Source organism: Osmia lignaria, chromosome 7 (assembly GCF_051020975.1).
Source record: "Osmia lignaria lignaria isolate PbOS001 chromosome 7, iyOsmLign1, whole genome shotgun sequence".
In the NCBI taxonomy this organism is placed as follows: Eukaryota; Metazoa; Arthropoda; class Insecta; order Hymenoptera; family Megachilidae; genus Osmia; species Osmia lignaria.
This window is the reverse complement of record NC_135038.1, coordinates 5,927,452-5,952,077: the sequence shown is the minus strand read 5'-3', so window position 1 is coordinate 5,952,077 and position 24,626 is coordinate 5,927,452. Positions and strand designations below refer to the sequence as shown.

The following is a 24,626-nucleotide window of genomic DNA, read 5'->3' as shown; positions in this document are numbered from 1 at the left end:
CCAACTAGAAACGCAACGTTTTTCATTTTCGATCGAATCGCAACCAGGCCTGCGGTTAACGGACGACCCGACGGTTAAAACAATTCTATCAAAATTTCGTTTCGTTAAAATAAATCAAAGTTTTTCGCGATCGGGACAGTGGCGGGTCTGTGTCACGTATTGACGATCTATATAAACGGTGAAATATACGAGGCACGCTCGATCGATTCGAAATATACGAATGATTTTATTTCCCGAATGAGTGATTAACGATACCGACAGCCGGCTAGTAGCGCTAGTATCCGGATAGGAAAGATTTTATTTCGTCGATCCGTGAGTGGATAAATGGTAAAAGGTGTCCGCGATCGTGTTCGTGGCTGTTAACGTTGAAAGAATCGACGTTCTATTCGTCTTTCGCTTCGAACGAATAGCAAAGTTTCGCCGTGACCTATCCTTTTCCGAAGCTTTTATTACCGTGCGACTTTGCCGCGGCACCGGCACGTAAGCGTCGCCAGGACACGAATCTTTTTCCTTACCTGTCGTTTCTTCTTCGCGACAACTCGTCGAACTTACCGCACTCTGTTGTTCCCCCAAGACGAGACCATTTCGCAAAAAGAATGGAGAGACTTTCCGTCTGTCATCTATTTCGCAAACGAGCCAGTTCGCAAGGGAATTTCTTGCCCCGAAAGTAGCGCCGTTCCTGTGAAAGTCCAAGGAAACTACGTCCTACGTACACCCGTCTCTGACACGATTTTCGTTTCGTTTCGTTTCCTTTCGTCTCGCCTCCCTTCCGAGGAAAAAAAGAAGCAACGAGACTGTGGCAATGTCAAACATCTAAGCACGCGGTACATCATCTTGGTAAACGCGTTTTCAGTTCGACTCGAAAGGCGAACCGAGATCGCGACTCCTCCGGGCAAATCGGTAAGGATAACTCTGCTTTGTCAATTCGGCCAATATTCCGGACAGAAAATGCGGAATTTCCTTTTTACAAGCATGATCATCGCATACAGCAAAACGTTTAAATGCTTCGTAGAAAAGGTAACTATTATTACTGGAACGGGGATACGAAGGAAGGAAAAAAAAAGATGAAAGAGTTGAGCTCCCGGTCGTTTTCAACCGCGAAAGAAAGAAATGCATCCGATTTACGGAACCGAGGCAAATTACGGCAAATTACTCGAGCGCGAACCGAGGGGCCATAATTTCGTTCTGCCTGCTTTTTCTTCGTCTTACGTTCATTCGCAGTTTCTCCCATCGCGCTCGACCATCTTTATTCCTTTCTTCTCTCTATCTCTGTCCCGATTCAAGCCTGCCGAGGGTAGAAACGGGTCCGCGTGCGAAAACTAAATACGTACGTTCTTTAAGACGGCGACTGTCCTGCTTACGGTCGGTGGTCGATGGCGAGCGTAGTTTGCCGAGCCCTCGAGAAATACCGGGTCGCAATTTCGCGTAACGAAAAACAAATAGCGGCTATCCATCGAGCCCGCCGGCGCTGGAAGACGCATGGAAGAAGAAAAGGGGTGGTAAAAAGGCAAGAGAAACGAACGAAGGGATACAAAGATATCGAGCGTACGGGGGGAGCGGGTTAGCGGTAATAGCCGAGTGTAGTTATCGGAAAAGAATTTTTCTGTGTACGAGAATGACGAGTCGCGATTATCTTTCCTTTTTCTTCCATTATCTTCGACTTTTCTTTCAGAAAACCGTCAAAGCGTCTGAATCTGAAGCTCGACGATTCGAAAGGAACGACAAAGATCTCGCAAAATTTTCCCCCACGAAATCCGCGTAAGCAGCGTGCTATTACGATTCGAAAACAATCGCGTCCCCTTGTTTGACAGGGTCGATATACAGAGATTCGAGGACCGGCAAAGTTTCCGCGTGTTCGCTTCGTGGCGATAGCTTTTCTCTAAGTAGAGAGGAAACTTTTTGAAGGAGAGCGTAGGATTGTTGGTCGGGTTCGATTTCGTTTGGTTTGCGGAACGTTCGCGTAAATATTTGAAAATCGCCTTTCTTTGCGAAGCAACCTGCTAGGTAGTTGGCTCACGCTCGACCGGGAAACAATCGGTTTTTCTCTCGAATTTTAAAATCGTAATGTTTTCGCGTACCACTTTTTTCTTTTTTTTCCTCTCGCGCTTTACCGTAGACGGCACCGATTCGACCGACAACCGCACCGTTCGATCCTGTTCAAATATTAACTGTCGAACCGGTACAAGCCGACCTCGTATCCCGTCAAAATTTAAAACAACACTTTTCTATTCCCTCGGTTTCGCGCGGCGAGGCTGATGCGTTCTATTCGAAATTAAACAACCCTTCGTTCCTTCCATTCGAACGTTTCAAGACTTCTTAATGTTTCTGGAAAATGCAGCCTCTTTTCCTCCAAGTGAAAAAAAAAAAAAAACAAATAATAAACCCACGATCGATCGGAGATTACCCGGTGAAACGAAGGCTGCGGCGCGGCGCAAGGGAAACGAGTCAACGAACGATCAGCCGTCGGGTTTCGCGTATCCATTCTTATCGCGAAGGAATTTAAAGCGACGTAAAACGCGACAAAATCGTTGAAAATCCTGCTTGGCGAAACCGTCGAGTGCCCTGGCAGATTGCCATTGTCGCCGGTACAATTCAATCGCAAAGTTAGCTAGCTCCCTGTAGAAATCACATAATGTGCGGTTACCCAACCACTCCTTCGTTCGTCCCACTGCGCCGTCGTACGCCCATGGTTTTCACCTTGTCCGTTCTCTCTCTCTCTCTCTCTCTCTCCCTCTCACCCTCGTAAACACGCGGCCGTTTCGCGCGAAATTCTCTCCCTTTTCTCCTTTCACCCCTGCCGGCACGTCACTCGGTCTGTCTCCGTTTCTCGCGATACCTCGCACCCTCTCCTTCTCCAACAGCCGTCCCATGAGAGCCAACAAATCAAAAACACCCCCAAAGAGCCACCCCTTGGAAGTTCTCGAGGCGCGACACCGACTCACGAATCACCGACGGCGACGACGACGACGACGACGTCGCGACGACGGCAAACTCTGTGAAAGGAGGTAAATTAAAATGCATCGTGAGACGAGTGGTAGGAAATTACGTCGGTGTCTCTTGAAAATACCCGCGAATCAAGGCCACGAAGGATCCGCGAACGATGACACCGGAACGCTTTACCCGCTTCAACCCTCTTCGCGATAAATTGAAACAAACGAGCACGGATGGAATAGAATCGATGAATAGCCTTTAAACGCGCGTTAACGACCCGATATCGGCGTGAAACGCATTTCGACACGTTCTTGTCTCGTTTCTTTTTCGTCTGCGTATCTATGTGCACAGGTAATCGCGTGTCACGAATGCGAGGTGGAAAAAAAAAGGGGGTGAAAAAAAAAAAAAAAAAAACAGAGACGTAGCATCGTCCAATTAGAAGCGGCAAACGTTGGTTGAAAGAGGGGTGAGTTGGCGAGGGGCTACGGGAGGAGCTTTGAGCCGTGCAGTTTGTAGGTCGTAGCGGTGAGTAGAGGTACGTACCGTTTGACTGAAGCAGGTGTTTAATTTAGCGGTACTTGGTAACACGCGTTGTACGCTGTAAGCCTAAGGCAGATGGAAAAGGAGGATCAGAGGCGGGACGGTGGAGGCGGTGGTAGCGAAAGGTGAAGGGCGGACGGAGAGAGATAGGTGGCGAACGGTACACAAGAAGGAAGAGAACGAAAGAGAGAGAATTGTATATATGTGTGCTGAGAAGGGAGAATGAGAAAGAGAAATAGCAGCAAGGAGAAAGGAGGGGAAAGTGAGAGAGTACTCTTGGCTTTAGCGTGCAGGGCCTGCCTACTCATGGTAATTAAATGCCAGGCAATTTACAGGGCATGCATTTGCCGAAGGCTAGGCTACGGTACCGTGCGAGCGAGTTGCTCCTTATACCTGGCGAACTAGCTCGTCCCCCACTGTTAGTCTGCGTTTTCGCCAGCGCACACAACCCTTAACCTGACGGAAATGGTAGCGAGAGGACCCGAATGTTTTCCGATCGTTTCCTTATTACCAACAATCTGCTGTTTAACGCCCCGCGACGATCGCGCCGGAAAAGTAGAGAAAAGAGGAAGCGTTAGAGCGTTTTAATCGAAAAGAGGCGGTCTAAGCTTTCAGCGAACGACCTATAACTTTTCTCGCCTCGGCAAGCTTTTATTGCGAGCACAGAACGAACTACTACGAGAACTTTTTGCCACTCTCCTTGTCACTTGTTGATGTCGTGGAGTCGAGAGGTTCCGGTAGAGAGCGGAACATCCAACCGGGTGCAGTGGCTACCACCCACCCAGCCCCCCACGGTCAAGAATCGAGAGGCGTGCTCGAACGGTTCGTCGCTCCTGCGGGATAAGGAGGAAATTCTACTTGGACGGGCGGCTTCTTGTTCGCCGGAAAAGCCAATTTTCGATCCGTACGAAGCGTTCTCGATAAAGTTTACCCTTTCAGAGTTTTCATAGCGATTCTATCGGATAACTTCTCGAATCGTCTCCAGTTCGCGTTCGTCTTAACCCCGAAACGACAGAATTCGACAGAATTCGCATTATAAATATTCCTTCGACGACTCCTTCCACCCCGATCCGCACGAAAATCGAATTTCTCAACAATCCTCCCCTCCTCCCCCCGTCGACGAGTGTACCGACAGTTAGATAAGATCGTTAAAATAACTATCGGACGAAAGTTTCCTCGGTTATGTTTTGCTTGGAGAACGACGAGCATCAACTAGCGTTCCATTAGAGGGGGAAAAATGGTATCGGAAAAAATTCCAACGAAAGGAAAAAAATATTCCGAAGAGGGAGAAGCGAAGGAAAGTGTCGACTTGCGTGGTCACGTCGTTGTCATCGTTCAACGTCATTACCGTGGCTCGACGAAGCGGATATTCCGCATCTTCGATGTAACGCGTAACAACGTCACTGTTTACCGTCTTTCAACTGTACACCCCGTTATCCGAGTATCTCGTTTCGCGAAGATCCCTCGAGTTATCGATCTCGTTCGATCGGCCAAGCTCGGAAGCTTGAATTTTAATCGGCTACACGTTCGTGTTTATCGCGGTAGAAAGCCGTCGAGTTACAAGCTCCTGAAACCTTTTTCTATTTTCCTTCGAAATAAACGCGGCGGTGGTGCGCGTCAACGAAAATCACGAGCGCGTATCGAGCGATGAATAATTAATGCCGTTACATTTCCTTCGATAGGACAGCCACGTCGGACAGTCGACGAACAAAATGGACAGTCTGCCGCGACGCGACGTATCGAATTTCGTCCATTCTTTCGAATGGCAGGGTTTTTCCAAGCGACGACGAGAAGAAAAGGAACTTTTACATAATGGCTGCTCGCTTCCGTCTCGTCGCAGCTTGGTCTCGCCTCGATTCGTCTCTTGAAAAAATAAAAGAGCTCACCGGTTAACACGCGTTAAACGTTAAACCGATACGTAGTTAGGCAGCTAACTTTCCATTTTATCTCGCGCCGCCTTTCGACTTCCGGCGCGACCGATTCAACGCGTCCGCCGCGAGACAAGCAAGTCTCACCCTTCCGAATACGTCGGACACGTTTGCCGAAGGGCGAGCTGCAACTCTGTTATCCCCCGGCTAAAAAACATACAAAAATCCCCAACGGTGGTCAAAAGTTTGCGACGATATCGTTCTCCATACCCTCGTCCCTTCGATATCGACTACCTGTAGAAAGGTATTCAACCCCGAAACGTCGACGCTTCGAGTACGCGATCCCGTCTATCCCGAAGAATCGACAACTTCCGAGCACTGTCGCGACTTTGAAATAGCAGACATCCAGAGAGGAGAAGGTTAAAAAGAAAAAAAAAAGGAAAACGGAACGCGGAAGAAGCGATACCGGGAGGACGCGGTATTAGAAATTTCCGATCACGTTCGACCAACGATTCAATTGACGCGCGACACGCTCCGACTACTCGAGCTTCCGGCTTTTCGCAGTCGAAGCGTTTAGAGAAGGCTGCGGGGATCATCGGAAACCCATCTCCCCGCGGTTCTCTCCTTGTCACCGTTATCCTTAACATCTGCCCCTCTTATCGTATCGTACGAGCCTACCCCTGAATCGTTTATACCACCGGTTATTTCACGCAACCGTCTCGTGCAGAGTTACTGTTAGATGGAAAACGGTAACGTGCAAGTTCGAGCTTTCGTTACTGCGCCTTATCGATTCTCGAGCCGCTGTGACCAAGCTGCACGATGCAAATACAGGTACACGTGCTGGTTTAAACGGCACGATACGCATTCGCGTTCGCGTGGCTCCCGTTTCGATTGGAGTTTCGAAAGGAAAGCGGAAAAACCGAAGAATCGTAAACGGGACCGCAACGGGGGTGGAAGGGATCGGAGTGGGATACTAGGGGTCGTCGTTCGGTAAGCAGGACTCGGCGAGCGAGAGCGAAGAAACGAAGGTTGTTACCGTAGCGGAAGAAAGCACGATCCATCATGGGGCAGAAAGGACGGAAATCGATCGATCTCGGGCGAGCGGCGCGCTGCTGTGAACGCGACACGAAAGCCACGGTGGATCCGATTGTTGAGAGGCGAGAAACGCCGTTGCCGTGCTGCTAGCGCACGCGACAACCCGAGGAAGGACGTCGAGATCGAGACTTTCGAAAGTTCCATAAACGACGCGTACGTCGTAATTTTCCCCCGATGGGCAACAGCGTAGAGAAACTAGCGCGAGTGCGCGTACACGCGATCGATCGGATCTCGTCGTCGCGTGTCTAACCGCAACTTTGCCTCCTACTCGCGAGGACGAGCCAGCGTTCGATTCCGCTCGCAGATTCTGTCGTAAAATGGGGTGCGAGTTTCGTCGAATTTCGAAGAAAGGATCCCCGTATCCGCGGTTAGCCGTTCACTTTCGAACCCCTCTCACCCTCGCTGGTTATTGCTACCAACCTATCGCGTACACGCGGGATCCTTTCGCGAGCGGTTGCTAATTTCCCGCGCGGCGAGTCGGCAATGATTAAGCTTTCGCTCTACGGTAATTACGCGGAGCACGGAAACACGGCGAGATGTATACAACAACGCGCATTCACCCGCGGCCACAACTCGCTTTTGCTCTCGCACTCCTTCCTGGCTCACCCCCGCGCCTGCAACCCCTTCCCATCCTCGGTCCGACCAAACTTAATAATAATAATAATTGCGTACACAAAAACCCTCGCAAACGAGACGCACACAACGTGAAACCGAAATGAACGGTGCAACGAGAAACAGGAAAAAAGGCGGAAAGAGAACGAAATGGAAGGGGTGACGTTGCGAAGAAGAGTAGGGTATAAATACTAAATTCGCTGAGAAACGAGTGTCGCCCGGCCGCCGAACAAACGCGCGGGACACCGCAAATTCTACGCTTCTATCTTTTTTTTTCTTTTTTTTTTTTCGAATTTCTTCCAAAGCGGATTGGACCGACAGCGAAACTATTTTCGCCCTGCGACCTCGATGGTTCGGTTGCGCTAGGAAAGGGTGTATTAGAGAATTCGTGGCGCTAAAGGGTAGTCGGAAGAGCGAAAGCGACAGACGATCCAGAAAACAGGATAACAAGAAATGAACTTTCGTGGCAACATCCTAGTTCTCCACTTCCCTCGACTACGGAGGAAAACATTGCGGCCATTTTCCTCCCGTTTCACCGCGTAGATTGCGGTCTTATGAAATTACGCGAAACTGTTTCGGGAAGAAGGGATGCGGAAACGAGGAAACGGTTTTGTTCCTCGCCGGAAAAGACGAGGCTTGTTCCACGATTATTGTTACACGGGCGGTCTCGCGGTTTTTAAAACCCGATCGAGCTTCGATTCGGGTACACAATACGTGGTCGCGTCCGCCGTTGCACCCCGTAGACCGACAGCAACCCCCTATCCGTTATCCGAAATACGCGAAACCAGGACGCGTACGTTCCCACCTCCGGCTTCGGTTACCTTTCGCTCTCCGCCGATCTAATCTATTACCATTTACATAATAGACAAAGGATCGTACGTCGAAGGAAACGTAAAATCGCAAACGTCTATAGGAACGTGTCGTTGGCTAACCGAACCGTACGACACTACGGAGAAGCGGCAAGTTATAAAACGTTGGTCCCATGCCGCGATCTCCAGGGAGCATCTAAACTCGAATAAAGTCTGGAAACGGGAAGAGATAAACGACGTCGGTTCCATTACCAAGGCAAACTCTTCGCAGGCATCGTTCTCCTATCGAAACAACGCCTCTTTAATGGTATCCGATCGAATTTAACAATCGTACAGCGCCAGGTAAAGAATCATTCGAATTGCAGCTAATACGGGATGCTTAGGGATGATTCGATGGATTTCTCAATCGAATCGCACGGTGGACGAAACAGCTGGCCGAGGCGAGGGTGCGCGGCACCACGTTTCCCGTTAGGATAGCACCTAATGTAATCACGATAATGGCCACCCCGGGTCAACCAAGGGCTCTACGCCATCGCTCTCGGCATCCCAGACATTCCTGTATCATCGCGTGATCTGGACATGAAAGGGGAAGAGGAATGGGAATGTAGTGGCGGCAGGAAGAAGAGGAGGAGTAGGTGGATGTGAACGAGGAAGAGGAGGAGGAAGTGGTGGAGAATGGCAGGAGAAATGGAGGTAGGGGGCGGTACACCCGTGGAATCCCGATTACTAACGGGCGCTAACAGGCTTCCGAACAATCGTCGTCCGTCGATGCATCATCGTTCATCGACAGCGTTGCAACTCTTCTCTTTTGATCGCTAAAAAATCATTCCCGCGTATCGTTCGTCCGTTATTCCTTCAAACATTCGAGCTCGCTCGAAACGGGGAAACAATGAAACGCCTGGCAATTTTTACCGAGACAGGAGAACCTTTCCCGCTGGATTACCGATTATCGAAACGTGCCTTGGATACATCGATCGACTAGCAATCTCGCCATCGCGTCGCGTCGCGTCGTTTTGAAATTTCCAACGTTACTCGTTAGTCGATGACCGACGAATTTCACGTGTCACCGTATCCTACTACCCTACGAGCGCTGGAATCACCGCTATCGATCATTTGTTTCCTCGAAATTTCGACGACCGGGCCAATCGTGTCGCGAACCCTTAACTCGTCTCCCTGATGAAACCAACCCCGCGATTCTGCATAGGAATATCGATTCAACTTTTTACCCTAATACAATCGGATTAAAGCATTTCGAGGTCGATCGGGTATCGATCGAAAGGTCAGCATCGAATACACCGTAACTTTGATACATTTGCGTGACACGGCGAAGAGAGGTCGAAACGGAGAACGTGCGACCCAAAGTTGGTCGCAGGATACACGAAATAGGCAACGACAGTGGAAACGGTAGCAGGTGCGAGGGAAACGAGAAACGAGAAACGAGCCCGTTAACCGAATTAACGTTCTCCGTGGTTCTCGAACAACTTCTTCCCGAGTATTACCCGACTTGCTCGATACGAGAGAGCCACGCGTTTCACCTACGAAAACTTTTCCTTCTCCTGTCGCGGGTTCTCCGTTCTTCATCCCCTAACGCGTTGCACAGATTTCAACGATTCCTTTCGACGAGACATCGCGAGAAAACGAACAGCCGCTAACTCGATCGACGATACCTCGTTTACTCCTGAATTTTTACCCTTCTCCTCGGATAAGAACCTTACGCGTCTCGGTCGCTTTTCTTATCGTATCGTGAAGAGTTACGAACCAAATCTAAGCCACTCTGTACCATAAATGTTACGAAACACCCACCCTCGCGAACACATTGATCCTGGAAAAATTAGTCAAAGTTGAGTGGAGAAAAAGAAAGGAAGGAAAGGAAGAGCTAGTTCAAAGGTTATGGAAGAGAAACGCGAAGAATAATTCCATTGATGGCGATCGAAAAATCGAGAGGCCGAAAAGCAGCGTATATAAATCGGTGTATATGCATATTTTGCCTTTGATGGTCGCGTTCATTTGCATGCTCGCGAAACTATCGGCCCCCTTCTAAATCGATATATTCAAACGCATTCAACACGCGTGGAACAAGCCGAGGAAAATAACGTGATCGCTTCGCAGAGTCGCTCGTCGACGAAACAAACGGGGCTATCTCTCTCTCTCTCTCCTCTCTCCTCTCTCATTATGCCATACGAATCGGTCGCGATTACGAATACCGAAGCGAAGGTTATCCGTTGGTGTTTCGCAGCCTTAATTGCGTGCACCGTCAGCGGATAATTGATGAAGTAACGCGATTATCCGTATGGTCGGATAATTCTGTGGATTGTTAGGAGACCGGCCATCCTGGAACGTTGATAATCGATCGTCCATACAATTGGTTCGTTCTATCCCCTCTGGCAATAATACAATAACCGAGCTATTTGTTTAACCACCAAAATTATTCTCTTTTCCCTCGTTTCTCCATCGTCGCCCTTATGGGTGCCTATAGGGCGTCGCGTGTCGCGCCCAGTCGCGTCATCCGACGAATTTTCTTTCGGGAAAAAGAGCTGGCTATACAAAAGTAGCAGAGAAAATGCTTTTTTTCCTCCCTTTAGATTCCTTCACCGTTTCCTTTTCCTTTTCCTTTACCTTCCCCGGTCTCTCGAGCTTCCCGCTGGCGGCGGATCTCGCGACAAAGCGAAGGAACGATGGAACTCACAAAGGAATTCCATTCGAGATGAATTAACACATATTTCTCACGGTAAACGGAAAACTTTGTTATCAAGACGAGCGCGTCTGATGAACCGTCTTTGAGCACCAGTTTTATACAACAAAGAAAAATCTCTTACATCCTTCTGTACGAGTGAAACTGTTTCGTATCATAGAAAACTTTTAGTTGAATTCCCCGAATGCAACTGACGGAGGCATCTCTCGACAAGCAAACAAAATTGCTCGTTTCAACTCCGGACAACTTTCGATCCGTCTGAAAGCAAGTTGGAGTTCGCGGTTCAACTTGCAGCGGGAAAACGAGATCCGGAAGTGACTCGAATAGCCATCTCTCGGAAGGAACAAAACTCACCATTGGTAGATCTACAGACGAAAGATAAATAATCAACTTGCAATTTTTCATTTTCCTTCGACGCAATGCACTCTTGGATGCATTGCTCGTATCAAAAGATACACGTGCAAAATAATAGAGCGCCTGAGTAATGATATTTTGTTCTACTTCTCCGGTAAAGTAGTTCCCGCTGTTATCCGCTCGAGATAAAAGCAACTATGGAAAATCTTTCTGAATTTTCCAAAGAAAATCCAACCGAACTATACGATGGCTATGGGTGAAAGAATGTTTAGGAAAAATTTGAAAGAAATACTACTTTGAAAAATTGAAATCGTATATTTATTCTATTTACTCGATTAAATTTACAATTTGTCTTATCACTTCCACAAATTCGCAAATCACGTCGTTTAATCTTATTGATGGATCTCGCGGGGTGGTTGCGCTAATTTCTGCAACACCAATTCTGGAATACGTTTCTCCTCCAGATTTCTTGTCCCGGGCAGCTTGGCAGGTACTTGAGACTTTTCCAGCAGATTCAATCCTCCGGGTAATAGGAAGGGCTTGTCGACGACCAGCTTCGACAGAGGCATCGCTTTCTCCTCAAGATTTTCCGTGCTTGGTAACGAGGACCAAACCGATTCCGTGTTTTCCGCGAGGAAAGAGGCTCCAGGAGCTGCTGAAGCTCCAAGCGATCCGACGAACAGCACCAAGAAAATCATCTGTAACGATGTCTCCGATCACTGTCGAGAACCTGTTACAAGTATAACGATCCTCTTACCTCGATCATGTTCGCTCGGATAGCAGCGGCCAACTGTACTCTGATCGGAATCCCGGATCACGATACTTTTATACAGGTAGACGGCAACATACGTGGCGACACACTGGTCCCACCACGTGAATCGACGTTTTATTTCGATGAGTCGAACGACCACGACACTCTGCCCGGAGCAACGTCTTTCCTCATCGAACTGTTTTCTTTCTCCAACAAGTATCTTACCTGTTTTCTTGCCAGCCCCAGGACTCGGCGTAAATAAGCAAACGGAATGTTTGCGCGCGAAATGAAAATTGCACCTCCGACATAAAATGTAGAAATACTTTTCACATTTGGTGTAAATATTGTTTCAATAGAAGAAAACAAATGTACGGCGCGCTAGGTGGTCTTACGTCTATTTATCTAAAACCGAGAAACCGGTGAAATCGAGATTCGTCGAATCCCTCTTTGGTGATGACACGATACGATGATCAAGAATTTTTTCCCATCGTATTCGTTTTTTTATTTTCAGGATCTACGCAGCGAAGAAGCAATAACGCGACTGACTCCTACACCATTTTTATATGTCCACATATTCTGTTACCTTTTAAGGTACAACGACACTAGCCAATTGCTAGTCGATAACGATTAAATGCGCGTAGTATGCGGTCATTGGAAAGGTGACGTCAATTTAACCCTCTTCCAGTCGATTAACCGATTGTTACGAGCAAAGCCAGCCCCTCATCACCGTAAACTCGAACTTACGAAGAGAAAAATGACGTCAGGCTGTTCATGTACCTTGACATTTCTCACGTCACAGCTAACTTTTCTCTCTGCCGCGTTTCCGAACGAGAAACAATGCGCCCCCGCTATGTTCGCCCGTCGTTTCAACCGAAGCAGAAAACCTCGATCGACGTTTCTCGCAATTTCGGGAATCGTTTAAAATAAACTCCACCCCTGGCCCCTTCTTTTACCCTGCCTCGGCAAATCGTTATGATCGATCTATTTGGATCGTACGACCGTTGAATATTCTTCGGTAATCGTTAACATAAGGTAAACAAGAGAGCGGCCAGACGTTTCGCGACATCCAAACACACCAGCCGTTCGAACGCGGCAATAGGTGAAATCGTGTCGGTAACAATCGGATATTCGTTGAAAGCGTTTCGTTTTCAACGATTCTTAAATTAGTCGTTGCTCAACGGTGATTCGCGTGCCGACGCGTGGTTTAACCGCGTGTATTGGTAACGCGTTCGTTTTCATCTCGAAACAGAGAAAACCGAAAATACACGGGGTTTGACGTAGAAAGCAAAGTTTCAATGTAAGCAAGCAACCAAGGAAAATCGATCTCGTATTTGTTTCTTTTTGCCTGTACACTCGAGGAACCGTGGCTCGAACTTCGCCGGACTCTAGGAACAGCTCTAATTTCGTCAAAACACCTTGCGATCTAATTCTACGCGACCGTACGTCGTCGACTCGTTTCTCTTTCTGCGTATTTTCTTGCTCATTTTTCTTTTCCAATTAAAATGAGCCGTGAAGCGATCCCGAGAAGAGCCGCGCTCTCGTTCACCGCACTCGGCGGTATTTTGGACATGGATCAAATTATGGAAAGCGATACGTGGCATGATATCAACAGATTCATGCAACAGAATTTCAGGCAACAAGTGTTGAAACAATTGAGCCCGGAACGCGTCGCAGAAGGTAAGCAGGACAAGATTTTCACGTTAACGTCCTTCGATCGATAGATCATTTATAATTGACGACAGGTGATGAACACAGCGGAGAAGATCGAAAGACGTCATCTTCCAAGAAATCTCGTGCAAAAGGAAAAAGTCAAGAGGACGAGGAAAAGTCGACGGAGACGAAAGAGGACGGAGGTCAAGGGTCACTGGAAAATGAAAAAAACCAAGGGAAAGGGAAGAAGGGTGCTAGTCAGAAACGAATCGTAGATGGTAAAGGCAAAAAGGAAGGTAAACAAAGGAGGGTTCCGAAGGAAAAACCGAGTAAAACTTCAAAGGCGTCAAACAATCGGCAGAAGGTTGAAAACGTTTTGAAACCGAACGCTAAGGTAAACTCAATCTCGAAACCGACCAGGAAGAAGGCGGCAAGTGCCGCTAAAGATACGCAAGCCGCAGGTACTGAAACTGTAAACGTAATAACAAATAAAAATGAAACGATGATAAGCACTTTAGGAAGCATAAACTCACAGCTGCCCGTCAATACTAGCACGCCGAAGAGCAAACGCGCGCAAGTTAACGATTTAATAGGGGAAAAGGAAACAGAAAAGAACGCGTCAGGGTTGAAAAAGGCTCCCTTCTCGGCGGACGCTTCTTCCAAGAAATGTCGTGCGACGGAGATTTGTCCGAGAAAAGATTTGAGTAAAAGGAGGGATGAAGTTACAGCCGGGAAAAAGAAAAACACAAATGCGTCCGTAAACTGCGAAACTGAGAAGACTAAAAGGAAAAAGGAAAACAAAGAACCCCTAAGTTCGAACGCGGGAAAACCACTGAAATGTAGCAAGCAAGAGGAGAAAAACACCGAGACAGGTAACTCGTTACAATTTTTTCTACCGACGTGCGATTTTATTATGCCACTTTGATAACCGTTTAGTGATTCGACAGGAAAGAAGAAGATCGGAAAGCACGAGCAACGGCTGATCGAAAAGCGGAAAAGACGAGAGGAGAGAAAAATCAAACGCCACGAGAGAAACGCGGAAAAAGCCATGAAAGCATTCGCGCATCACGTAACAAAGATTGTTACGAAAATGGGATACCTGCCAGGTAGAGTATCCGTAAACGTTACTTTCAGCACAGGTGGAAATAAACTTCCGATGAAGCGCGATTTATGTTGTGTATTGCTTTTTCCCAGACAGCGGTTCATACCCGATGGACGATTCCGATCTTTCCGACGAGTATTTGAGCTTTTCCGACAGCTCGTGTTCCTGCTCCAGCACGTGTTCCAACTGCAGCTGCTATCTGAATAAATCTTAGTTTCCAAAGAACCAACGATACCGAGAAATTTTCAAAACTTGACAATTTTTAATACAAGAACTTGGGCGTTCTTGTAAGCGCGGCGCAGAGCGTCTGCGTTTTAATTCAACTTATTTAAATGAAACGAAATACACGCGTGTACAGGTGATGGAATACAGAAATTAATGACTAATCGAGGACTTCAAGTGGAAACGTTTAATCACGCAACGTATCGATCCTTAACCCTTTCTCCAAAATACGCCTGCCAGGTATAATAAATTCTGCTGTTGTATCCTGAATTAAATATGTTTCGTAAACGCTTGGGAAGCTGTACCTGGTTGTATAGGATAAAAATAGGTGAGAGTTAGGTGATCGAATGGTAAGAGCAGTTATATTATACAGAGTTAATATCCCTAAGAATTCATAGCATTGTGCGACACGCTGTCCGCGGCTATTTCTACCCTGCCGGTCCACGTGCTAAGGGAGCATCGCAAAAACAGCTGACAAGGCGACTATTCTCGACTCGATTGAATGCAATTCATAAGCGAAGACAAGATGTCAGGATTTTACCGAATCGAACCGAATGAAATCGAATCGAAACAGTTATACGATACATCGTATTACCTACTTCCATCGTAACGGTTTTCTCTATTTATATCTTCGATATTGCCGTCGTTGCACTGGTATGTACGATCCATCCCTATGGACATTGTATACTTGACATACATTTTAAAAATACTTTCTGGTTTAAATTAAATTCCACCTCGGGTGTACGCGCGTTATTTGGCGATCGGTAACGCGTATTATTTGGCCATCTCGGGCGTACCAGACTCTTATAAATTCGTAGCCAAGGATCGTTCCATTCGAAGTACCGTTTTTAACGATACCGACGAGAAGAGTTACGAGACCGCAGTTGCACACCTTTGCACGTGCTACCGGGAAAGCGCGGGAGTACTTGAAATGTTTAGCTGAAGGAAATCGTGCTAACACTGTGACCGTCACAGTAGAAATAGCCGTGACTAGCACGGCTGACGGTAATTCGAATTATCAAGGGTATTAAATATTCAATTTTCTATTTTCAATCCCTTCATTTTCCATGCCATTTAATTCAATCAATTATCTTCTACCCCGTCACTGACATTTTCTATTTCAAAATCAATTCCCTTCTCCCGATATCTTACGATTTGACATTTTTGAAAAACAAAGTGATTAGCACTTCCGAAAAGATTTGTAGAGTATGTTTTGCTTACATGTGAGAATTTTCAGCGGAACGTTTCGCAAATACGAGGAATCGGTTAACGATCAGTTCGCAATGAACAGAACGCAGTAAGATTCGATTTGTAAAAAAAAATAAAAAGAATGAAAAGATGGAGAGTCGAGAGTATGTTTGATCCTCGCATCAATGTTCCATACTCTTTTCCGATCTACGTCTGCGCGTCTCGGCCGGGTCTATAAAAGCGACGTAGGGCGTCGCGACGACTCCAGACGCGACATACGCGCATTACTGAAAATGTGACATCGGAACTGGCCGTCTTCTTATCGACGCTGACAGTTTTCAGATTTTCTGTGAGAAGATAATTAAAAAGCCGATAACATTGCGATCGGGTTTCTTCTACTAGACTGTTTACTTCGATTATTCGATTGGTGTGCATATTCGTGTTTCATTATAGCAACTTGTACCGGTCGCGGTGAACATGTAAAAAGGATCGGTAGAAACGATCCTCAGTTGAACAGTACAGACTTATCAGTGAATTGTATAATCAGTGACACTTTTAACATTGTCGAAAGGATTACTGCCATCGTGGTAAGTTTCTAAATTCAATGCCATCTCTGCGTTACTGCTCTACTTACTCGCGTAATTAGTGAATGAAATTATCCGTATCAAAGGCAACCGGTGACGTTCAACGATAACGCGATTAATTTAAATGAAATTTATCTGGAAGATGCGCTACCTTTCTTTTCCTTCAGGCAACCACCCACAACCCCACCTACTTTCAATCCACCTCTTTCAATACTCCGGAGACCTCTTCCTCACTTTCTGAAAACGCGTGTTACGCATAAAGACATAAGCCAAAATATTACTTCACTAATGTCTCACGCGCGCGCTAAAATAGTTCTAGTAAACAGAAACGCTAAATATAACTGTGTCCAAAGCTTGTCAGAAGTAGCTAGTAAGAACCGGTAAAGAAGTGAAAAAGAAGACGAAAGAAATAATCGACTTCTACGAATCGGAAACGCGAAAATCGGACGGTGTAAAAATACAGAACGAGCCACGCGATACGAAAGTAAAAAGAAAATTAGTCCGTGACGAATAGATCGTTAGACCGACGATTACGTTGAAAATATCCTGGAATAGTTAGTTGAAATCGCGTGCGAATTTTTATCGACGAGAAAATACTTTGACGAATCGATTCTCTCCCTTTTCTTCGCCCTTCTTCTGACGTTAATTCGAATCGAGAGGGTAGAAGCGATAACGAAACAGTTTGACGCGCGTTGCCGCAGCGAAATCCTTGCTATTGATCTAGGCAGCTCAAAAGGTCCTGGGTTCACCCGGCCAACCTCCGGCATTCTCCCCTTGCATCCCCCACCCTCCGTCTCGTCCTTCGCCCACACAACTCATCGACTCGAATTTTCCTCGATTTCGTGAAAAAACACCCTCTCTTCTCTGCTCGCGAAGGTCAATCCCTCTTTTCATTCCTAGTATCCTTTACCTTCCTCGTGACCGTGCAAGGATAACAGATAGAAAGGAAGAAAAATAAGGTGAAATTTTTACGAGATTCACCCTAGTCTCGAGAGTACGATGCCCCCTTCGATGAAAATCGCTCAAGGAGTTAAATCGCGTTTCACGCTCGATCGGTGTCGGTGCGAACGGCGTCGTGACAATTTAAAATAGTACCGATGACGTAAAACGAACGGAAAGGTTTACGCGAGCGAAAAGAAAACGAGAGAGAATGAAAGCATAGGGAAATACATGTACATAAAAATTCATCGCGCCCGATTTGATTGCAGATGAAACTGCACGAGAAAAAGGAGTCCGGTATACACAGGGTGCAGGAGATTCCTCTGGAGGAGCTCGAACTGTCGAAGGAGTACGATGTGGAGAAAACCCTTGGCGAAGGGAGCTTCGCGAAAGTTTTATTGGCGACTCATCGAGCGACCCGAACGAGGGTCGTGTTAAAAGCCGTCCATCAGGAACTGACCACGGAGAAGGACTTTTTCCGAGAGTTTCACTACTCTTATCATCTTAGCCCGCACCCGAACATTTTGTGCTCGTACGCGGTCGCGTTCAAAGCGGAAAAGTGTTTCGTTTTCGCGCAGGAATACGCCCCGCACGGTGATCTAGCGGCGAACGTTAAAGCCGGAGGACTGTCGGAGGAAGGTTGCAAGAGGATCGCCGGTCAGCTTTGCTCCGCTCTCGATTTCATTCACTCGAAACAGCTGGCGCATCGCGACATCAAGCTAGAGAACGTGTTGGTATTCGCCGCGGACATGTCGAAGATCAAGCTGTGCGATTTCGGCTGCACGAGACGGGAGGGGACTCTGGTTAACAAGATCCGATGCACCTGGCTACCGTTTCAACCGCCCGAGATCTACGACATCGTGAAGAACGAGAGGTACGCTTGCAAGAGGAGCGCCGATTGCTGGCAATTCGGGATAGTGCTGTTCGTATGTCTAACAGGAAATCCGCCCTGGCAGAGCGCCGACCTGATCCAGGACCCGGAGTACTCGGCCTTTCAGAGATGGCTTAAGAGGAGAACCACCAAAATTCCGCCCACTTTCAGACGATTCACGCCGAGATTATTGCGATACTTTAGGCGAACGTTCGAACACAAACCGGAGAAGAGGCCGCACGTAACTGAGATCAACAAGTATCTGAAAGACTCGTGGTGCGTGAACAAGATAAGTCACAGCGCGACTTCCACGTCGGTGGACGCGAGCGAGACGATCGCAAGGAAGGGCGACAGTTTGCTGTACCTGGACACGATCCTTGATGATCAAAGGAACGTGGATGAGAACAAGAACAAGCTTAGAAAACTTCTCAACAGTTACGGCCTCGAGACGACGATCGATCAAAAGGTCGTTACCAAAAGGATCTGGGAATGGGTGATGCAGTGCGATTCGAACACCGCCGAGCCAGCTTTCGTAGGTAGCCTCGGCACGGAAACCATGTGAGGGATGGTGAAAGCTTCCAGCGAACCATGTCTCCGAAGCGATCGCCGTGAAAGAAAGTACAGTTTCGGTGGTTTCAATGGATCCCACGATGGACACTCGCCATCTCTGGTGCACCGTGACAAAGCAACGTTCGAAAGAACTCGTCTATATCGAGATTAGAACGCGTTAGTGTCTTTCTTATCCGAGGTTCGAACGATCACCGTACATGGACGCGAAAATACGTGTGATAACCCCTTCATTCGGTACCCTATCCTCGTTCCTCTCCCTTCGCATCGTCACCTACGTTCGCCTACATCCAATTCTTACCCCCTTTCCCTCTCCTTCTTCTCCTGCATCAGTTTTCTCTACGAGCGGACCAATTATCGATGAATCTATCGCGGATGTACATATACGTGCGTGTCCACGCACCCATGCGAAACACGTGCGCACCCATACGTGTATATACATAATTATGTATTTACATACGACGCCTTTCGCACATTTCCTGTCGCATGACACAGCTTCGAAACGACAATTGCCGAAAGGTTGCTCGCCAACAGCCGAATTCGCAGGCGATTCTCCTCCAATTTTTCCTTTTTTTTTTTCTTCTTTTCTTTTTCTTTCCAGTATAAAGAATACGAAACGAATGTGATAACAAAAACTCGTTAAGACTGCGGCGAATGAGAGCGTAACTGCGATCGGTGTTTTCGGTGTCGACTATAGAGACAATAATGACTGCGGATTTCCTAGTAATTTATTACGTTACGATAATTAATATAGTCTAACGAACAGTAACCGGTAGAAGTCACTGTACGAGGCCTTGCGTGAGATCGTTTTATCGGGATAGTTGTTTGGAAAAGAATAGAAAGACGAGCGTGGTAAACGCTCGTTTCAGACGAGAACCAAGATGGTTGAGGATTTTTGAAAATCTTTGTATACAGGTCGAGCGACACGTTTAGCGTTACTAAATAATACAGTGCATTCGTACACATAGCGCGCATATATTCTTCTAGCAATTTATCGGTAGGAGTGAATATAGAAAAAATAAAAAAAAAATGATCGGTGATGCAGTTTGGCAGAGCTCTCTTATTACAAAACGTGTGTGACACAATTCTTTCCTCGCGTCTGTTGATTAAAATCGACGAAACCGTGTCGAAAGGCGAAAGGAAAGAAAGGTGTGACAAAAATGACGCGTTAGGCCTCCGTTAACGCGAAGCAATGTTTTCTATATAAAAACATTATCGAAATAAACGCATTAAAAATGAAGATTATTGTATAACGTGTACGATACGTGCATATTTCTTCCTATTATTATTGTTTTATTTTATATAATGAAAATTTTTCAAGCAATGTTTCAGGGAGAAATGGTGCCTCTTCCGGTGTTTCGTTCCACAAACTTGGAGCAAACTAGCACGCAGAAACATTTACTTTCTATCCTTGGACTGTTAAATGTAAAAGAGAGCAACTAAGAGGGTCATCAACGAACACTCGACCTACGACCTTTCCCTTTTTTCCGAATCCGCGACTCGTATCGCGAACGTGCCACTTGTTCAATTTGACACACCCTTGACCTACGAAACACCTGTATCCTTCTTTTTCACTTATTTTTCATTTGTCGAGTGTTCCAATACCTATTTATTTAATATAGATACTCAAACGAAACCGCGCTAAGTCTTCTGGCTTCTGTTACGAGATCAAACGCAGAGGTGAAAAACGAGGAAATATAAAAAGAGAAAAATAAACGAAAAAATGAAAAGATACATGGATTACGTGCGCGATTTTCCTCGAACCGATTCACAGCTGGTGGTGGAAATCAATGTATTCGCATAATTTATCGGTCGATTCGAAGTAGAAACGCACGATTCGTGGAATCGTTTGGCGATATCCTATCTAACGGAGCGAATTACAGTTTCCCTGGGGAATAACGAATTTTCCTATATGGCAGTGCTATTGACGTGGACAGGATACAGAGAAAATCGGATTAAGGAACGTCAAATGGTGGCAATGTGTATCCGGCTTTCATCGTGTCTGGATACAATGCGTATTTTCGGCCTGCGCGTTTCTATTTCCATACGTCCCACGGTTATTCTCGATCCTCGGCTTCGACAAGCTTTTTCTTCCAACGTGCGAATATACCTGCTTCGCGTCACGTACGACAGACCGGTTTATTCGGCATCACGTTCGACGACGGTTTTAAAAATGAAAACGAAGGCCCGGAGAACCAGAGGTAGAACGAAAACAGTTAGAAGACCGTGAATTTTCGAATAGACAGGAAGGGAAAGAAAGTCCAAGGAACACGGCCGACTGGGGGATACCGTCATCGATCCTCCGGTCCAACAGCCCGACGTCTATTTTCATACAAGCTAAACTATTTATATATACGGACAATGTTCCACTTCTATCACACGCTGAGAGAAGCTAGCAACGTCGCGACTAGACATATCTCACCGTATCACCTATTATCCGATCGATCGGGTGTCCAGAGCAAGCTTCCAAATTGCATTCAGCCGTTTCCATTCGAACCAACTATCCTGCGGGTATTTCTGTAACCGGCACCCGGTTATTACGCCTTCTGCCGCTAACGTGCTTTCGAATTTTACGACCCCTCTTTCGACTTCTTTGACGTCAAAGAAACACTCTTAAGACGATATCGTCTTTCATCGGGTACCACCCGGGAAGGAACCCCAATATTCGAGCCGCCTCTAAAACGATTCGGATAAAAGCGGTAGTGCGATTGTAAACGTTAATATGTTACTTAGCCGTTAGCTTAAAAACTTAGGCTCTGATTTATTGATTAAAATTCTGTTTAGTAAACGTAAAGTATAGTAAAATGTCGGTCGGGCAGTGAGTTACTTATTCTAAGGTTTCTTGCAATTCCGGACATATAGGCGACTGAAATATCTCCCACAGCTTGTCGAATTCGTCGACAAACGGTTCAACCAGTGAACGCTGATTAGTCACCAAAATATTATCGAAATTTCCAAAGAACGCAGACATTGTCCAATTCATGCTACCGGTGATTAATACTTCTTTGTCCACGATCATGAACTTGTGGTGCATCAGGACGTCCAGCTGTTGCACTCGAAGCGAGACACCTGAAACGTGTATATTTTTATTACTTATTCCAAAATATGAAAGAAAATTCGGCTGATAATGATCGGACGCGATTGTGTTCTCGAATAATCGAACAACACGTACTGTTACTATAAAATAGAGCGAGTTGCGTGGCGTCGTTTTGAGCCATGTTCTTGTCTAATATCATTCTAACAATCACGCCTCGTTTGCGAGCGTTTACTATCGCCGTTGACAAAAACTGAGAAGTCAACATGTACATACAGATGTCTAAACTTTCTTTCGCCTGGTTTATGTAATTTTCCAAGTTTCTGTAACATTATCTATCGTTACTCAAATTTGAAAGAATTAAAATATAAATATTTAATATTGCAGTTAAACGATCAAGCGATTACCTGAAATACCGAACGGGACAATTATTTTTAGGGCAAACTTCCTCGGAAGTAGCGTGCGCTCGGCAAAGACTGGAATCCTTCGTAAAAAACATCACTTCTGAGATGTTTTGTTTTGGTTCATTGACATCGGCTTGTGAAATTCGGCAGGTGTTTGTAGTGTTTGTCCAGAGGTCGTGAAACCTTTTGTACAATTGCCAAACAAGCTCGGAGACAAGCGCTATTCCTCCCAGTAGCAGAAGTTTATTATTTCTCACTTCTAAAATGAAACATCTATAAATGTAGCTGCGTAGAATTTCGTTGGAGCCACAGTTTGATTTTCGCGCGCTTGAAAATCTCGCGGTACCGCGAACTGGTGAGCGCTAGCAACAAATATCGCTAAAAAGTATCACTTTTAACAATGTTCTAACGATTCGATTAGAAAATGAATAGAAGTATCCAATTTTCTCGTTTAAATAACTATCAATTAGCGCTGAAAAGCAAGATTAAATAAAAGTTGTACGTCGAAATACTATAACCTACAGATCTACACTTTAACAGGAAAAGTATTAACAGTTGTGAAGTAAATTTATTATATAAAGTCAAGTACGATGCAACATACCTATGCATATGTTTTTCATTGTTTCTAAAGTATGATAATTCTCATTTGGGAAAGAAAAACAAAACAGAAATTACAATCCTCACTTTACCGCCAATGAAAATATTATACAACTTGAAATTGGCTCTATGTTTATTCAGGAGTGGCACTACACCCACGATAAAAAGCTAGGATAAAGGCGAAAACCCCTGGAAGATCGGTTGAGAAGTTGACAAATAGTTTCCACTGTTTCTTAACAGATGGCGTTTACTTAGAGTTTGGAAACCTGTATTACCATCACCCCACATTAGTTTCGGAAATTCGGTCGATAAGTTGTTGAGTAGTTTCAGCCGTTTCTTAATAGATGGCTCCATAGAGCCATTTTCAGCCTATACCTGACAACCATGGCTTACAATTCGTAGTTCGAAAGAAGACGGAGGAAAAGGTTCGTACGTCAACGGGAGGAATTAAAACGAGATCCAAAGATGTCTCGAAGGGCGGCAATTACAGCAATAAATTGGACAGCGCTTGCCGAGCGAGTCCCGGAATCTGAAAAAGCGTCATTTTCCGCTTTTAGAGCTAAATCTGATCAAATTTTGCAACGGTTAGTAAGATTTACAAGATCAATTCATGTTTGGAACATGTATGATTACATAATATTCCCGCATGTATGGCTTTGTTTTGTTCAAATTAAATAATTTAAGAAACAAATTGTTACATGTTTAAAAATTCGTACTAAGTTTGTATCGTCTTTTAAGTTTCTGCATGGGAATGTACTCCAAGATGTCGTAACCTACTTTCGTTCAAAGACCCACCGATAATAATTACATTGTAACAGCAAGTTTAAATTAATACTAAAACCTGTATTAAGTCCTTAATTTCAATAAAAAAAAGATGAGAATATGATTTAAAACCACTTTTTATGTTAAATCAAACAAAAAGTAAATTACCATTTTTCTAAACAAATTAAAGTACAATGTAGAAATTGTTAGAAAGAATTTAGGGATATAAAGTCAATTTTATATTTTACAGCATGGTGGCTCATCCTGAAGCTCCACCAGCAATTGATTGGGAATATTATAAGAAACATGTTTCAGCTACTAATTTAGTGGATAAATTTCAGAAAGAATTTCAAGCACTATCTGTTCCATATCCAGCTGATAAATACACAGCCGACATTGAGGCAAAAAAGCAGGAATCGGTAATTAAATTTATTATTTGTTCATATTATATTACCTAACAAGATTATTTCTGTTATAGGCTAAAGAAATAGAAGCATTTACAGAAGAGGCCAATAGAGCTATTAAGGAAATTGAATTAGGAGGAAATAACATAAAGAATATGTTACCATTCAATTTAATGACAATGGAGGATTATGCTATCTTATATCCAGAAGGTACCTGGAGTAAAACGAATATTTCATTATGGCCTCATACAGAAGATGCTCAAGATTCTCCTGAGGATGACCTAGAACCTGATGATGATCATTAAGTTCACATGTTGAGAATTATCATAGTCCTGTAATATTGAACATTAATAATCAAATTTTGGCTTTGAATTATTACATTACTCGTGTATTTAACTGTTGATAAAAATCAAGTTTAGTAAAATTCAAAAAATATCAAAATGTTAAATGCACGGTAATATAAATTTATTCATTGTGTTTTTGTAATTTAAAGGAAATCATGTTTAATCTATATGTAAATCAATTTCGGTCATTTATTACAATAAACCATTATAAAACTTATACAAATATCATATAAATAGAAACTCATGATTTATATGTATATGTATATGAGCGGACAGCTTGCAGAAATATTCTTCAAGGCTGATTTT

At 45.1% G+C, this 24,626-nt stretch overlaps 5 protein-coding genes across 8 annotated transcripts in view; 3 read left to right on the top strand and 2 right to left on the bottom strand.

The window, feature by feature from the left end:
• Positions 1 to 20,944, top strand: part of meng (serine/threonine-protein kinase meng-po) — a 34,415-nt gene extending 13,471 nt beyond the window's left edge. For 2 of the 4 annotated variants that reach the window (XM_034324889.2, XM_034324890.2), the window contains one exon: positions 17,607 to 20,944. In XM_034324889.2, the coding sequence (XP_034180780.1) occupies positions 17,607 to 18,770 (1,164 nt within the window). In that variant the 3' untranslated portion in view covers positions 18,771 to 20,944. Of the gene's footprint in view, positions 1 to 14,818; positions 14,955 to 14,976; positions 16,402 to 17,606 lie in introns of those variants that run through there. The other 2 variants (XM_076689202.1, XM_034324891.2) reach the window with 2 other exon arrangements.
• LOC117604619 (uncharacterized) lies at positions 11,236 to 11,809 on the bottom strand. The gene is made up of 2 exons (XM_034324916.2): positions 11,659 to 11,809; positions 11,236 to 11,599 (listed from the first exon to the last, which is right to left on the bottom strand). The coding sequence occupies exons 1-2, from the start codon at positions 11,665 to 11,667 to the stop codon at positions 11,294 to 11,296; spliced, it is 315 nt and encodes a 104-aa protein (XP_034180807.2). The 5' UTR covers positions 11,668 to 11,809; the 3' UTR covers positions 11,236 to 11,293.
• On the top strand, positions 11,967 to 14,634 carry LOC117604610 (uncharacterized). The gene is made up of 4 exons (XM_034324895.2): positions 11,967 to 13,329; positions 13,395 to 14,174; positions 14,250 to 14,408; positions 14,497 to 14,634. Exons 1-4 carry the CDS (start codon positions 13,155 to 13,157, stop codon positions 14,616 to 14,618), a joined length of 1,236 nt encoding a protein of 411 aa, XP_034180786.2. The 5' UTR covers positions 11,967 to 13,154; the 3' UTR covers positions 14,619 to 14,634.
• A 524-nt stretch (positions 20,945 to 21,468) lies between the features above and the next one.
• zuc (Mitochondrial cardiolipin hydrolase zuc) lies at positions 21,469 to 22,954 on the bottom strand. Its single transcript, XM_034324908.2, has 4 exons — positions 22,815 to 22,954; positions 22,217 to 22,472; positions 21,948 to 22,132; positions 21,469 to 21,844 (listed from the first exon to the last, which is right to left on the bottom strand). Exons 1-4 carry the CDS (start codon positions 22,831 to 22,833, stop codon positions 21,603 to 21,605), a joined length of 702 nt encoding a protein of 233 aa, XP_034180799.2. The 5' UTR covers positions 22,834 to 22,954; the 3' UTR covers positions 21,469 to 21,602.
• A 239-nt stretch (positions 22,955 to 23,193) lies between these two features.
• On the top strand, positions 23,194 to 24,302 carry LOC117604618 (ATP synthase subunit d, mitochondrial). The gene is made up of 3 exons (XM_034324915.2): positions 23,194 to 23,394; positions 23,823 to 23,991; positions 24,051 to 24,302. The coding sequence occupies exons 1-3, from the start codon at positions 23,276 to 23,278 to the stop codon at positions 24,279 to 24,281; spliced, it is 519 nt and encodes a 172-aa protein (XP_034180806.1). The 5' UTR covers positions 23,194 to 23,275; the 3' UTR covers positions 24,282 to 24,302.
• Positions 24,303 to 24,626: the final 324 nt, after the last annotated feature.

Excerpts from the sequence above, each read along its gene's own strand:
- LOC117604610 (XM_034324895.2), top strand. The coding sequence starts at position 13,155 with ATGAGCCGTGAAGCGATCCCGAGAAGAGCCGCGCTCTCGTTCACCGCA. Across the intron at positions 13,330-13,394 it reads CCCGGAACGCGTCGCAGAAG|GTGATGAACACAGCGGAGAA; the intron begins GTAAGCAGGACA and ends AATTGACGACAG. Across the intron at positions 14,409-14,496 it reads GAAAATGGGATACCTGCCAG|ACAGCGGTTCATACCCGATG; the intron begins GTAGAGTATCCG and ends GCTTTTTCCCAG.
- zuc (XM_034324908.2), bottom strand. Across the intron at positions 22,133-22,216 it reads TGTCCCGTTCGGTATTTCAG|AAACTTGGAAAATTACATAA; the intron begins GTAATCGCTTGA and ends ATAATGTTACAG. Across the intron at positions 21,845-21,947 it reads CGCTCTATTTTATAGTAACA|GTGTCTCGCTTCGAGTGCAA; the intron begins GTACGTGTTGTT and ends TACACGTTTCAG.
- LOC117604618 (XM_034324915.2), top strand. The coding sequence starts at position 23,276 with ATGTCTCGAAGGGCGGCAATTACAGCAATAAATTGGACAGCGCTTGCC. Across the intron at positions 23,395-23,822 it reads TCTGATCAAATTTTGCAACG|CATGGTGGCTCATCCTGAAG; the intron begins GTTAGTAAGATT and ends TATATTTTACAG. Across the intron at positions 23,992-24,050 it reads AGGCAAAAAAGCAGGAATCG|GCTAAAGAAATAGAAGCATT; the intron begins GTAATTAAATTT and ends TTTCTGTTATAG.